This window comes from Podarcis muralis, chromosome 7, assembly GCF_964188315.1.
Source record: "Podarcis muralis chromosome 7, rPodMur119.hap1.1, whole genome shotgun sequence".
Classification (NCBI taxonomy): Eukaryota; Metazoa; Chordata; class Lepidosauria; order Squamata; family Lacertidae; genus Podarcis; species Podarcis muralis.
The window spans coordinates 28,101,062-28,115,268 of record NC_135661.1 but is presented as its reverse complement, the minus strand read 5'-3'; the positions used below and the strand labels follow the sequence as shown (position 1 = coordinate 28,115,268).

Here is a 14,207-nt window from a genome sequence, read left to right as displayed (position 1 = left end):
AAACGTTCTGCCCCACCAGCTCCCATACGGTTTATAAACGCCTTTGCAGAATTCCTGTCAAGCTGACCAACGTGTCAAGCGGGGGGGGGGGTGCAATACAGCTCGTGGTGGAATATACCAGGGATTTTTGTTAAAAGTAGATTTTCAAATGGCACAAATTCCCCACCAGACACCCCACACTAAGAAAAAAAGCCTAATGAACCCAAATTGCAAGCGCCTCCAACATAAGATTAATTTACAATAAAAGCTAATATTGTTCAGCATTCAAGTATTTGGGTATCATTTTCCAGCATGGGCTTAGCTGGTCAGCTCACCTAAATACAACCATCCTGGCTGCCCGCAGAACCATCAAAGCCTTGGAGAAATTCTACTATGCAAAAGGCGGCCAGCTGGTTCCACCAATCAGAAAAGCATTTATCAGCAAAGTCTTCCCGATGTTACTGTATGGGGTTGAAATCTGGGGGTGGAATTTAAAAACACTACAACGGCTGGAGATTCTACAAAACTCTTTTGCACGAAAGATACTGGGTCTCCCCAAGGGCTCGGTTGCAGCACAGTTAAGAACAGAACTGGGCCTCCCCTCCATTGTTGCGAGAGCCCACATTAGAATTATTAGCTTTTATTGTAAATTAATCAATGCCCCAGGTTCCCTACTAGCCAGGCAAGCCTTTTTAACGTGTTCTCAAATCAATAAATGGTCCAAGGCCATGGTGACTATTACTGCACGCTACTCTCTCCCAGATCTTGACTCGCTGTCCTCTTGGGACCAACATAAAATCCAGACCTGGATTCTTACAAGAGACGAGGCCATGGACCGGGCACAGTCCACCTCAGCTCGCCTCTCCATGTGGCTCCCTAAAGTGAAAGTGGTAAGATCACTTGCCAACTACTTGATAGACCTGACGGAGCCCAATTTGAGAAGAGCGTTTACTATGGCCCGCTTCCATTCTATACCCACGGCCTTCCTGCAGGGGATTTACTCTAAGACCCCTATTACCCAGCGTCTATGTCCATGCACAATGAATGAAGTAGAGGACTTCATACATTTCTTTTTCTACTGCCCTATTTATGAGCCAATAAGATCTAAGCTCCTCCTTTTGATCCCGTCCACCATTGCATCTAAGGAAGACTGTTTGAAATCGCTTCTTGTGGACGCCAATCCCCAAATTTCACGTGGGGTGGCAATCTTCATAGTGCAGGCTCTGAAACTCAGGGCTACTCTGACAGGGTAGCGTGCCCTAGACCTGGACCTGTTTTAATTCTTTTATTACTTTTAACTCAATGTGCCGAGTCTGTTCTGGGGCCATTTTGTGCTTTATATATATCCGCATATTAGTTTTTGGCGCTGGCTACTATATCTTTGCATTATTGTCTTCGGGTAACTTAAATGTCACTACGCCAGGAAAATCGCCTGAATTTTGCTTGGTTGCTTGTCTCTAGTTTGTTTGTTTGTTTGTTTGTTTGTTTGTTTGTTTTTGTATTGTCTTATTTTGCTATGGCTGTATGCTAATGCAATAAAGGTTTGATGATGATGATTAGCAAGCGCCTTCTGTTTCGACTTTTAAAATGCCTGCTGGAATAGTTTTTGTTCAGTCCAGCAATTGAGATGCACCCTTCCACAACAGTTAACTGATTTCTGATTTCAACTTTTTAAGTATGATTTTTATGGTGTGGGGTTTTGTTTTGGTTTTTTGTATAATTGTAAATCGCCCTGCTATTCCCCCCCCCCTTTTTTTTTAATGAATCACTAGCGGTATGTATGCATGAAAAATAGTGCACCAGGAAAAAGGCTAGACTGGAGCCTTCCTCCCTGAGACACTAGTTTTCTAAGTGAGGGGAGCTCTCCTGATGTGAGCGCCTCCTGGGCCGGCCAGCCCTCCCCTCCACTCACCCTTTCCCATCAATCAGCCCTTCATCCTCCTCCTCAACATCTGAAGCAGGGCTGGTGCGTGGTGGGCACGACCGTGTGGAGACGTTCCGGGCCAGGATAGAACCTAGAAGGGAGAAAAGCTCTGAAGACATAGCCCATGAAGGATCCAGCCCTCACTGTGTTGCCCGTGGGGGGCGGAGGGAGCCCACTGAAGAGCACACCAGCTAAGCTGTTTGGAAAGAGATCATAGAATTGCAGAGTTGGAAGGTACCCCCCCCCCCGGGGTCATCCCCTGCAGTAATAATAATAATAATAATAATAATAATAATAATAATAATAATAATAATTTATTTATACCCCGCCCATCTGGCTGAATTTCCCCAGGCATTCTGGGTGGCTCCCAATCAAGTGTTAAAAACAATACAGCATTAAATATTAAAAACTTCCCTAAACAGGGCTGCCTTCAGGCGTCTTTTAAAGATAAGATAGCTGCTTATTTCCTTCACATCTGAAGGGATGGTATTCCACAGGGTGGGTGCCACTACCGAGAAGGCCCTCTGTCTGGTTCCCTGTAACCTCACTTGTCGCAATGAGGGAACCACCAGAAGGTCCTCGGCGCTGGATCTCAGTGTCCGGGCTGAACGATGGGGGTGGAGACGCTCCTTCAGGTATACAGGACTGAGGCCATTTAGGGCTTTAAAGGTCAGCACCAACACTTTGAATTGTGCTCGAAAATGTACTGGGAGCCAATGCAGGACTGGTGTTATGTGGTCCCGGTGGCCACTCCCAGTCACCAGTCTAGCTGCCGCATTCTGGATTAATTGCAGTTTCTGGGTCACCTTCAAAGGTGACCACATAGAGTTCATTGCAGTAGTCCAAGCGTGAGATAACTAGAGCATGCACCACTCTGCCGAGACAGTTTGCGGGCAGGTAGGGTCTCAGCCTGCATACCAGCTGGAGCTGGTAGACAGCTGCCCTGGACACAGAATTAACCTGCGCCTCCATGGACAGGAATCACTGCTAAAGAATCCCTGACAGGTGGCCATCCAACCTCTGTCTAGGAACTTCGGACAAGCCCTGTGAAAAGGAGGCCGTGCCAAGCTGCCCTTGACCCAGCCGCGCGACTTGGGCTCTTCCCCTCACCTTGCGGCGGCAGGTCAAAGCGGATGTGCCCGTCAAAATGCATGGCACCGTGGAAGCGTCCGTCACACGCTTCACACAAGTGGAGGGGGCTGTTGTGGTTCAGCTGCTGGCACTCGGCGTGGTGGCATACCTGGCAGAGGGAGGGGAGAGAGAAACAGCAAGGTCAAGCCGGGGGCTAATTCCAGGACCAAGGAGAGAGGCATCTCCCTGATGCAGGGTTTGGATTTCCAACATCCGTCACCTGCAGGCATGTTGGCAGCAGAGCTAAGGGGCCAGCGGTGATGTGAGCCAGAGTCCACAGCTGATTCCCTGCTCACTCTTTAAGGGCACCTTGCCCTCCCCTGATTGATGCTGCAAAAAGGCAAAGCCTTTTGCAAAATGATGGTTTTTTGCCTGTATAGATGCAAATGTAGGCCTTCTATAGTGTATCAGAAGAAGCAAGCCAGTGTCATTCTCCTTCCCAGCTATTCCAGATTTCTCCAATTCATTTCCAACCAGGATCAGCCCAAATTAGTTTCTCTTTGATTCATTTATTTCTCCCCACCCCACGTTAATTTCAAGGTTTAAAGGCTTGAACATGGGTAAGCAAACTAAGGCCTGGGGGCCGGATCTGGCCCAATCGCCTTCTAAATCCGACCCGCAAACAGCGTGTTTTTACATGAGTGGAATGTGTCCTTTTATTTAAAATGCACCTCTGGGTTATTGGTGGGGCCTGCCTGGTGTTTTTACATGAGTAGAATGTGTGCTTTTATTTAAAACGCATCTCTGGGTTATTTGTGGGGCATAGGAATTCATTCATTATTATTTTTACAAAATATAGTCCGGCCCCCCACAAGGTCTGAAGGACAGTGGACTGGCCCTCTGCTGAAAAAGTTTGCTGACCCCTGGGCTTTAATGAGGTGGGAGAGTGGCATGCACCACTTTCCAACTGAAGGTGGGTTCTCCTTCTACATCGTTCAAATGTACAGGTTATGGGGAAATGTATCCCTTTGTGTTTCTCTTTCTTTCACAAATTCGTTTGCAATCCAGATTGTCGCCGCATCTCTCCGTTCCTCCTTCTCTTCCATTCCACTGGGGGATGGATCTCCCTTTGGCTGCCTGCACATCTCCTCTGTGTAAACCCCCAAGCTGTTTTCACTCCCTTGTTAGCTCACCGTTTGGAAAAGCCGGCCTTTCATGCCCTGCCACCCACGTCCCAGCCCCTGTCACAGGAGGGGTACCTGAGTCCTTCGTGCCTGAAGTAACGTGCACCACCCCACCCCCAGGGCTCACAGAGGAGGCTGCTGGTGGCCCTGGCCCACCAAAGCTCCTCCCCACACAGGCACCGGAAGCAAGTGTCTGCAGCAGAACAATGCAAGGGCGGCTACAAGGTTTCCTCCGATTGTGAGGGACACCCTGGATGCCTGCAGCTGCTCAGCAACCCCAGAGAGCTATTTTTAAGCACACATCCGAGTCGGGCTGAGGGCTGCCTGGTGCCCTGTGACCTCACGTACAACAATGGCACAAGCACAGAAAAAGAGGACCTACTGGACCAGGTCAATGCCCCATCTAGTGCAGCATCCTGTTACCCCAGTGGCCAATCACTGGGATGCCATCAGGCAGGATCCGAGCAAAATAGCCCTCTCCCCTCCTGGGGATGCAAAAGCATCACTGCCTTTGATGGGCTACGGCCTCCTCTGTCTCACATGTGCTTATATGAGAAGTTGTGACCACAGTGCAGAAGGTAGGAATTGAATCCGGCACCTTAGGGAGCTGGAGATGACAGGTTGATCCAGGAGGGGGCAGTGCAGCCCAGGCTACTGGAATTGCCTCTGCTGAAACCTAAAACCAATATTTAAAAATGCTTAACATTTCTGTTCTCATCCCTGTTTTGAAGGTGAAATGTCGGTGTCCCAGGCTAAAATCTGAGCGCTTTGGCCCTTCTTAGCAGTTCAAATATGAAACTTCAAAAGCTTTCAGCAAACTACTGGACACCATTGCATGTCAAATATCAAATATGCCATTGCAGGTCAGCTGTCAATTCAGTCGAATTCCTCAACACCAAGCCATGCCTACCTTCCCTACATTGGCAAATGTTGAAAGCAGCATTTGATTTATTGAAATAGGGAGAATATTCAGCAAATATTTGAAGGTTTGGCTAGAAATTGGCTAACCGTTTGTTTTTGTTTTGGTCTGTGAGCCAAACACTGCAGGGTCTGCCAGGTTTTGAAATTCAGATTTTTCACTGTCAACCCTGAATTTGAAATTCACCATTTGTATTTTGGACCTGAAGCTTATTATCAAAACTGAAGTGAAAGGCAATGATAGAACTTCTTCAGCTGCCCAACATTCAGTGCTACTGAACTACTACTGTGGCTTGACAAAAGACTAGGTCAACCTCCTTTCCAAAACCATGAGGACTACACTCTTACTTTATTTTAAAGACACTTGTTTTATTCTGCACCGAGGTAGCTATCGGATGCTGCCTGAAGCGTTGAATAATCTCTGTGTGATGAACAAGGATGCTGACCAGACAAAAGCCCACAGACTATTCGCCCTCAAAATCGACAAAGGCGAGCTTGAAAGAGACCCTCTGTCAGGGCACAATTATTTCAAATCCAGCATTTGGGAACCAGCCGGTTTCCTGTGGCTTGTCACCAAGAACAGTCAAGGGATAAGAAAGGCTCACTCAAACTTCATTTCGCTGCCAGTCTCTGATCACAGCCAAACTTCTGGAAGGAAATACCTTGCAGGGCCTCTCTTCCATCTGCCCAAACACAGTTTGGGCCACATCAGAGTTCAAGTTCCAGCCGCCCTCATGGGAAAGGCCATAGCTCAGCGGTAGGGTATCCGCTTCGCATGCAGAAGGTCCCAGGTTCGATCCCCGACACCAGCTCCAAGCAGAGCCAGGAATGTCCCCTGCCTGAAAACCCTGGAGAGCCATTGCTGCCAGTCAGTGAAGACAATATTGAGCAAGATGGACCAATGAATGGCCTGACTCGGTATATAAGGCATCTTCCTATGCGCCTAACTAATTTCATCCAAATGCTGTGCACCCCAAACTTTGTACTGCCAAGCTGCAATCACAGACGTTTTGCAGTATGCTATTCATGTCAGCCTGGATAGCTCAGTTGGTTAGAGTGCAGGGCTGGTAACACCAAGGTTGCAGGTTCAATCCCCATATGGGACAGCTGCATACTCCTGCATTGCAAGGGGGCTGGACTAGATGAGCCTCAGGGTCCCTTCCAATTCTACAATTCTGTGTTTCTATTTTGTCTCTATCCTGCCTCCTCTCCAAGAGCGATTCTCCCCCCTGTGCCTGCATTTTATCTTCGCAACAACCCTTTGAGTTAGGTTAGACTGGGAGAAGAGTGACTGGCTCAAAGTCACCTAGTAAGCTTCATGGCTGAGTAGGGATTTGAACTGGGGTCTCCTGGATTCCTCCCAGACTGTAAATAGTGCCCACACTTCTCCTTGGTTTTTTTCTTGCTCTGGAGGATAGGACCCAAACCAATGGATTTAAGTTACTGTACAAGAAAGGAAAGGGACGCGGGTGGCACTGTGGGTTAAACCACAGAGCCTAGGACTTGCCGATCAGAAGGTTGGTGGTTCGAATCCCCACGACAGGGTGAGCTCCCATTGCTCTGTCCCAGCTCCTGCCAACCTAGCAGTTCAAAAGCACATCAAAGTGCAAGTAGATGAATAGGTACTGCTCCAGCAGGAAGGTAAACGGTGTTTCTGTGCACTGCTCCGGTTCGCCAGAAGCGGCTTAGTCATGCTGGCCACATGACCCGGAAGCTGTACGCCGGCTCCCTCGGCCAATAAAGCGAGATGAGCGCCGCAACCCCAGAGTCGGTCATGACTGGACCTAATGGTCAGGGGTCCCTTTACCTTTACCTTTTACAAGAAAGGAAGAGCTTTCTGACAGTAAGAGCTGTTAGACAGCAAAACAGGCTCCCACGAGAGGTGATGGACTCTCTTTCCTGGGAAGTTTTTAAGTAGAGGTTGGATGGCCATCTATCATGTATGATCCAGTTGACATTCCTGCCTTGCAGCGGGTTGGACTAGATGACCCCCAGAGTCCCTTCCAACTCTACAACTCTATGATATCCAAAAGGAGAAGTGCTATTTCATTGGAAGCCATACAGATTTCCATGCTCAGACAGGATGGGCAAAATGTACTGCAATTGTGGTGCAGGCCAGACAATTCTGCCACTCCACAGTTGCACAAAGCAAGAGCAGAGATCAGCGTTCAGTGACCTGAGTCCACCAGCATCCATCTTTTACCAACAACCTCAGGGTCCAGCCTTTGAGATACCCTCGAAAACAGGCGGGCAATTCCTTGACAAAATACGAAAAGTCAGAGGGGGTCTGAGGAGAATTTCCTACCAGAAGGCAGCCCAGGAAGTGGAAGGGAGACAGCAAAAACCACCTCGGGTCTTGGTCCTTCAAAGTACGGAAAGTAACTACAGTGGTACCTCAGGTTAAGTACTCAATTCGTTTTGGAGGTCCGTTCTTAACCTGAAACTGTTCTTAACCTGAAGCACCACTTTAGCTAATGGGGCCTCTTGCTGCCGCCACGCCGCCGGAGCACGATTTCTGTTCTCATCCTGAAGTTCTTAACCTGAGGTAATATTTCTGGGTTAGTGGAGTCTGTAACCTGAAGCATATGTAACCTGAAGCGTATGTTACCCGAGGTACCACTGTAGACATATGCAAATGATCCTTATTTGCATCTTTAAGATGCAACTTTATTGCCTCGAATATTATCATTTCGGTGCCCTGTTGATACGTTTTTCACAAAAGGTTTCCCCAGAGCGGGAGTTACTGCCGCCATTTTAAAGCTCCCCAGCATAACCCCAAACAGGCAGCCGGATGTCTACCAGGTGCAGCACCAAGCTTCCTACAGAGCCGACGCGATGCCTGACTGTCTTACCAGGTGCAACAGCCAGGCCACCCTCCCATCTCACTGTTCCTAGAGTGACACCCCTCAGATACAAACCAAGGCAGACAGGCAGGCTCCTGGCTGAAAAGCCAGCAGGCCACATGGCAGCCTCCAAGTCCGAGCCTTGCTGAAAACGTCCACAGGCTCCTGCAAGGCTTTTCCTTCTCTGCACTCGAAGCTGAGAGGGAAGGAAAGGGCCACGGAGCCAGCAGCTGAAGCAACAGGAAGCCCCGGAGATATGGGGAGTCAGAATCAGCAGGTGGCTCAGAAGGGAGATGCAACACATTTGACCCGCTGGCAACCAGACATCGGTGGCAAATGCACAGAAAGGGCCGGAGACAGTGGAGGAGGAGAACGAGGGAGGGACCAACAGCTGCTGGCTGTTTCAACGGCCATCTTGAAAGCAAATGCCACTCTCCCGGCCGGACAGAGAAGCCTCAGGTGCGACAAGGGAGCCTCCCCGGAGGAAACGCAACCGCCGGGAGGGCAGCAGGTGGCTGCCAGCCACTCCAGCCCCAGAAACTCACCCCTAAGGCCCCACTTTGCCCCCCAAGTCAGGTCTCGCAGACCGGGGCAGGACAGAGAGAGCCTGTCCCCAGCTGGCTGGCTGATTCATGGCTCTGGGAGGATTTGAAGGAGGCATCCCAGCCGTGACAAAGCCTTGACTAAGCAGGTGGGGCATATCTGGGGCTTGCAGTGAGTAAGGGCTCGAAAGCCGCTCCTGCCAGGCTGGGCCCAGACAGGCCGCAATCCGCTGCCAGCGCAGGAGCCGTCCGGCTTGCTGGTACTTGCCTCTGCAGCGGCTGGGTCTGGCTTTCCCCTCCTCTCATCGCCTGTCTCTGCCAGGAAACTCTCCCAGCTGGAACCTAAGACAGCAGCATTGAAGGGCGGGGAAGGAGGCACTCCTTCCCCACCCCCCCCCAGGTGAGCAGGAGCAACTGTAGCCAGCAGGGCATTAAGTTTCAAAAAAAAAAAAAAGCCCCCCCCCCTCTTTTTGGTATGTTTTTTATTAAATTTTCTGTTTTACATTTTAAAACATTCATTTAAACAACCTTAAAATATCAATGACTTCCCTTCTTCTCTTTCCATGATTCATTTTACAAAACATATTTTACATAAACTAAACCATTCGGCATTCCATTAATACATCCATCAAAGCTTATTTACACTGCTGAATTTATCTTAACGCTGCCAACGTTTTCAAGTGTACACAGTTCCCCCCCCCCCATATATCCAATAAACAATTTCCCATCTTCTTTAAACGTATGTTCTTCTTGTTCTCTTATTCTATATGGTAGGTCCGCAAGCTGCGCATATCCAATCAGTTTAAGTTGCCATTCTTCTTTGGTTGGGACCTCGCTCATTTTTCCATCTGTGTCAAGCTATATAGCAAGCTGCCTTATGAGCATAAAAGAACATAAAAAGAGGACTGCCTTTATCAAGCCAAAGGCCTATCTAGTCCAGCATCCTATTCTCACAGTGGCCAACCGGATGATTTGAGAATTTCATCAGCTGGTACAGTGGTACCTCGGGTTAAGTACTTAATTCGTTCTGGAGGTCCGTACTTAACCTGAAACTGTTCTTAACCTGAAACACCACTTTAGCTAATGGGGCCTCCTGCTGCTGCCGCGCTGCCAGAGCACGATTTCTGTTCTCATCCTGAAGCAAAGTTCTTAATCTGAAGCACTATTTCTGGGTTAGCGGAGTCTGTAACCTGAAGCGTATGTAAACTGAAGCGTATGTAACCCGAGGTATCATTGTATTCAGAAGCATTATTATTGTTATTAGTTTTTAATGTGTGACATTTTAATGTATTTTTATTCTTTGCTGGAAGCCGCCCAGAGTGGCTGGGGAAACCCAGCCAGATAGGCGGGGTACAAATAATAAATTGTTGTTGTTGTTGCTGCTGCTGCTGCCTCTGGCTGCAGAGGCAGAGCAAAGCCACTGTGTCCAATATCTATTGATAGCCCTCTCCTCTTTTAAAGCCATCCAGACTGGTGGTTATCACTGCCCCCTCCTGGGGAAGTTTCATAGTTTACGGTACCCTCCCAACATTTCCCCAATGAAAACAGAGACGTCCCCTCCATTTCTCTGATGAGAATAGGGACACCCGAAGGAAAAGCGGAACAATCCCGGATCAAATCCGAAACCGGGGCAGCTTCTGTTAATCCAGGACTGCCCCTGGAAAATAGGGACACCTGGAAGCTCCGAATGCTTCTGAATATCCAGTTGCTGGAGACCACAGGAAGGAAGAGAAGTCTTGTGTTCAAATCCTGTGCTGGGGCTTCCATCGGGGCATCTGGTTAGCCACACTGAGAACAGGACGCTGGATTAGATGGGCCTCCTCTGGCCTGATCCAGCAAGCCTCTTCTTATGTCCTTACTTCCAACTGCTTTTCCTTGTTGCACACAAGTGACGAGAACAAAGGGAAGGGCATGGCCAGCCCTATCATTAGAAAGAGGGAAGCAGCTGCCTCATGAGTCAGTGGCCTTCCCCTATTCTCTCTGTGTCCCCTAAGCTAGCTTGCTCTGTGCCTCTTAGGCTAAACTGATGCCCTCGGGTATATTGGAAGAAGCCGTTGCCTTAGCCAGAAGTAAGATTAAACTGCCTCTCCGGTCTGATTCTGTGCATGGAACGAGAGATGGAGCATCTTCAGGCAGCAAAATGTCTTGGGCTGGCTTGGGCAAAGGGATTCGGCTGGAGTGTGGCAGAAGAGAGGGGAGCTGTTGCCCCAGATTTGGAAGGTACAGCATCTGCTTTACATGCAAAACATCCCAGGTAAGACTCAAAACATCTCCAGTCAAAAATCCTGAGAGCCAAGAAATCCGATGTTCTGCCATCAAGATAGTTATATTATATATATTTGTGAGCCAATGTGGTGTAGTGGTTAGAAAAGTGCTGGACTAGGGACCTGGGAGAGACCAGGGTTCAAATCCTCCACTTGGCCTCCTTGCATGACCTTGGGCCAGTCACTGCCTCTCAGCCTAGCCTACCTCGCAGGGTTGTTGGAGAAAAAGCTGGGACATAAATGCATTTAATATTTATTTTTTAAAAGTATCCTGGAGTGGGGGCCTCTGGGATCTTGCCAGCCCAGGCAAGCCTTCAGTTGAGTCGAGGCAGGCCTGGAACCAGCTCCTCAGCCAGTCATCCACCAGCCAGCCACACATCCCGGCTAACTCACAGGAAACACTCCGTCTGGTGATGAGTCAAGGGAAATCTCCACAGCCGGGCGTGGGATTGTAAACAAGTGTGTCTCACACTGTTTTGACACAGAGCACGTCGCACGCAGCACTCTCGGTGGCGTGTCCCTTCGCAGACAGTCATTACAACAGGTAGGGAGAAGGGGAGGCGGGCGGGTGAAGTTTGTCTTTATAAGCGGAGGAAGCTGCATCAGTTGAAATCTGCTATGCTGCAAGGCAGGGAGGTTACCTATGCTTGAGATTTTGGGGGGAGCTCTCAGCAGGCAAATGGCCCACTATAACTGTTAAGTTGTGGGTGAACATATCAGACGACACAGCGATTCTCCAAACAGCTCTTGTTTATTCACAGGCCAGAACAGAACTGAACTGAAGGGTTCAGCCAGCCTGCTTATCTAGAGCTCCAGTACAACGTAACTGTAACAACTTTCTGTAACTATCCAATCACTGAACGTCACTTTTGATCCCTTATTTGCATATGTGGACCTGAACTATCTACAGTATCCCCCTGCTGGCCCAGGGCGAGAACTTCAGTACATAACAATAATGACACAGCCACAGATTATGCTGTCCTTAGCCAGGTGCCTCTGAGCATGTCCAGAGTTTTGTTTCATTCTCCCCCTGACCGCTTTCAGCTGACAAGACTGGCTTGCTTATCTGGGTATTATTTATTGAATTTCCCCACCCCCGCGCCAGGAGCTCAATGTGGTGCATAGTTCTCCCCCTGCTCATTTAATACCCAAAACAATCCTGTGAAGTAGGATATGCTGAGATACAGGTGACTGGCTCAAGGTCAAACCCAGTGAGTTTCATGGCTGAGTGGGAATTTGAACACAGTTCTCCCAGGCCCTAGTCCAGGACTCTAACCACTGCACTGCACTCTCTCTCTCTCCCTTCTGCATTGGTGCCCTCCACCATCATTGAGGTTTGGGGCAAGACACCTCCAACGGGGTATTCCCTCTCCAGAAAGTTTACTCTTCCTTGAAATTAGCTCAGGAGGCTCTTCTTAGTCGGGACGAAACAGCGGGCGATGCCCAGGTCTGCCAAACCTTGATGCAATCCTGGACTGGCGGGGGGGGGAGATGGCAGGGGAGAGGGGGTCACTTAACAGAGAGGTAGAAGAGGGGACACACCAGAGCCATGCCGCAAAACGAGGCAGGCCGATGCCACCATCCAGGTGCAAAGTGAAGATCCTGGTGGCAGCATGCCTCGATTGGCATCCCTGGGCACATATCATTGCATCAGCTGCCACTTCACTATGTGTAGTAGACGACAGAACAGCTCAGCTGGGACTTTTCTCTTGACAAAAGAGGAGCCTGACTGCCGGATGAAGGCAAACATCCACTCCAGTGGCCAATCAGATGCGTTCTGTGAAGCTGCCAGAAAGACTTGAAGGAACGAGGCCTCTCCTGCAACTGCTCCCCAGAATCTGGTAGACTTTCTCTGCACATGGAAGTTCCATTTAGCTGTCTTGGCTGCTGATGAGCCTCTCTCCATGCACTGGCTTAGCTGCCACCGAAACCAGGAGCCCTTGCCGCATCTTGTGGTGATGAGTTCCACAGGTGCGAAAGAGCGCCTCCTTTCGAATATCTCCTGCCATTAAGTTGCAATGGATGGACCCAAGCTCTGGCATCCAAAGAGGGGTGGGGGGAAGCTGCTCCCGCTGCCCCACTTCCAACAAACCATGCAGGATTTTACAAACCTGTCACATCTTTCCGCACACGCCTTTTTTCCTGTGCTATGACTGGCCGAGTGGCTAGTAAAATTGTGGGAACCAGGTAGCCGTCTTAGCCACAGGCGCAGCAAAAAATACTGGCTGTTTGTTTCTGCCTGCTAATAGCCACCAGTGTGTTCCTTCCAGAAGTAATACATGCCACATCCGTTGAGACCTGGCGCGGTGTAGTGATTAGTGTCATACTAGGCCCTGGGAGAGACCAGGGCTCAAATTCCCACTTGGCCATGAAGCTCACTGGGTGTGACTTTGGGCCAGTCACTGCCTAACTAACCTCACAATGTTGTTGTGGGAATTAAATGAAGAGGGGGGAGAACCATGTATGCCATCTCAAGCTCCTCAGAGGAAAATGTGGTATATAAGCTCATCATTTCACTTAAACCAGGGCAAAAGGGTGACAGTGATTCCACCACATAGGTGCCAATTCCCTGGAGCCCTTGGTGCCTGAGCACCCACAAAATTCCCCAGGCACCCACAAATTTCAGTGCCAGGGCCTTGCATGCTGCATGGCACCCATGGCTCCATGCACCCACAGTCGCAGGGCCAAGTTGGCATTCCTGCTCTACCATGTGACTAAATAATGGGGAAACTCTCCTCCTAACTGCAATTCCTGCATTGCAGGGGTTTGGATTAGATGACCCTCGAGGTCCCTTCCAACTCTACAATTCAGTTATTTTTCCTCCCCCAGGTCAGTGCTGCCCATCATTGAGGGGTCGTGGGTTTGGCAAGGTCAATACAGAAAGACATCCCATGGCAAAACTGCTCCAGCATCAAATTCTGACAGGCAAAAGCTAGGCTATTTGAGGAGGACTGAACCTGACCAAGACACCTCCTGTCCAAAGTCCACATGATGTGGACAAAACAATGATGCAGAAAAGACCACCTCAGAGCTCGTGCAGAAGGCTGCTCCATCAACCCCCCCCCCCAAGTAACTGTGACATTCCACCCTGGGAAACAGAGGGGTGTGGGCCTTTCTGATAGGCTGACACCTCTTGCCAACTCACAGAGCAACATTTCCACTTGGCCTGTTGCTGGAACGGGTGGCTGCAACACTGGAATGACGCTCGGCCATGTTTTTCTGCTGCCAACGCACGTGGCAGGCTAGTTGGGTGGGGCTCAGTCTGGAGGCTGCGGCTGGTGCAGAAGGCAGCTGCTTGTGAGGGTTGCCAGAGTAGCATGCCTTGTCTGTAGATTGGCACGGGCTGCCAACCGTGCTACCGGTTCAAGGTTCGAGCACTAAGCACAATAGGGCCCAAAGCAACTCAGGACCAGTTTACTTAGCAGAGGCTGCCTCACCCCCTCCTTTGCAAATTGCACCGAGAAAGGGATAAATTGCTCTTT

At 49.5% G+C, this 14,207-nt stretch overlaps 1 protein-coding gene across 4 annotated transcripts in view; it reads right to left on the bottom strand.

Annotated features, from left to right (window-relative positions):
• The window catches only part of PLEKHG5 (pleckstrin homology and RhoGEF domain containing G5), a 101,640-nt gene that overhangs the window by 40,585 nt on the left and 46,848 nt on the right, over positions 1 to 14,207 (bottom strand). For 3 of the 4 annotated variants that reach the window (XM_077931447.1, XM_077931448.1, XM_077931449.1), the window contains 2 exons: positions 3,014 to 3,143; positions 1,892 to 1,994 (listed from right to left, as the gene is read on the bottom strand). In XM_077931447.1, the coding sequence (XP_077787573.1) occupies positions 1,892 to 1,994; positions 3,014 to 3,143 (233 nt within the window). The remainder of the gene's footprint in view (positions 1 to 1,891; positions 1,995 to 3,013; positions 3,144 to 14,207) is intronic. The other variant, XM_077931446.1, reaches the window with a different exon arrangement.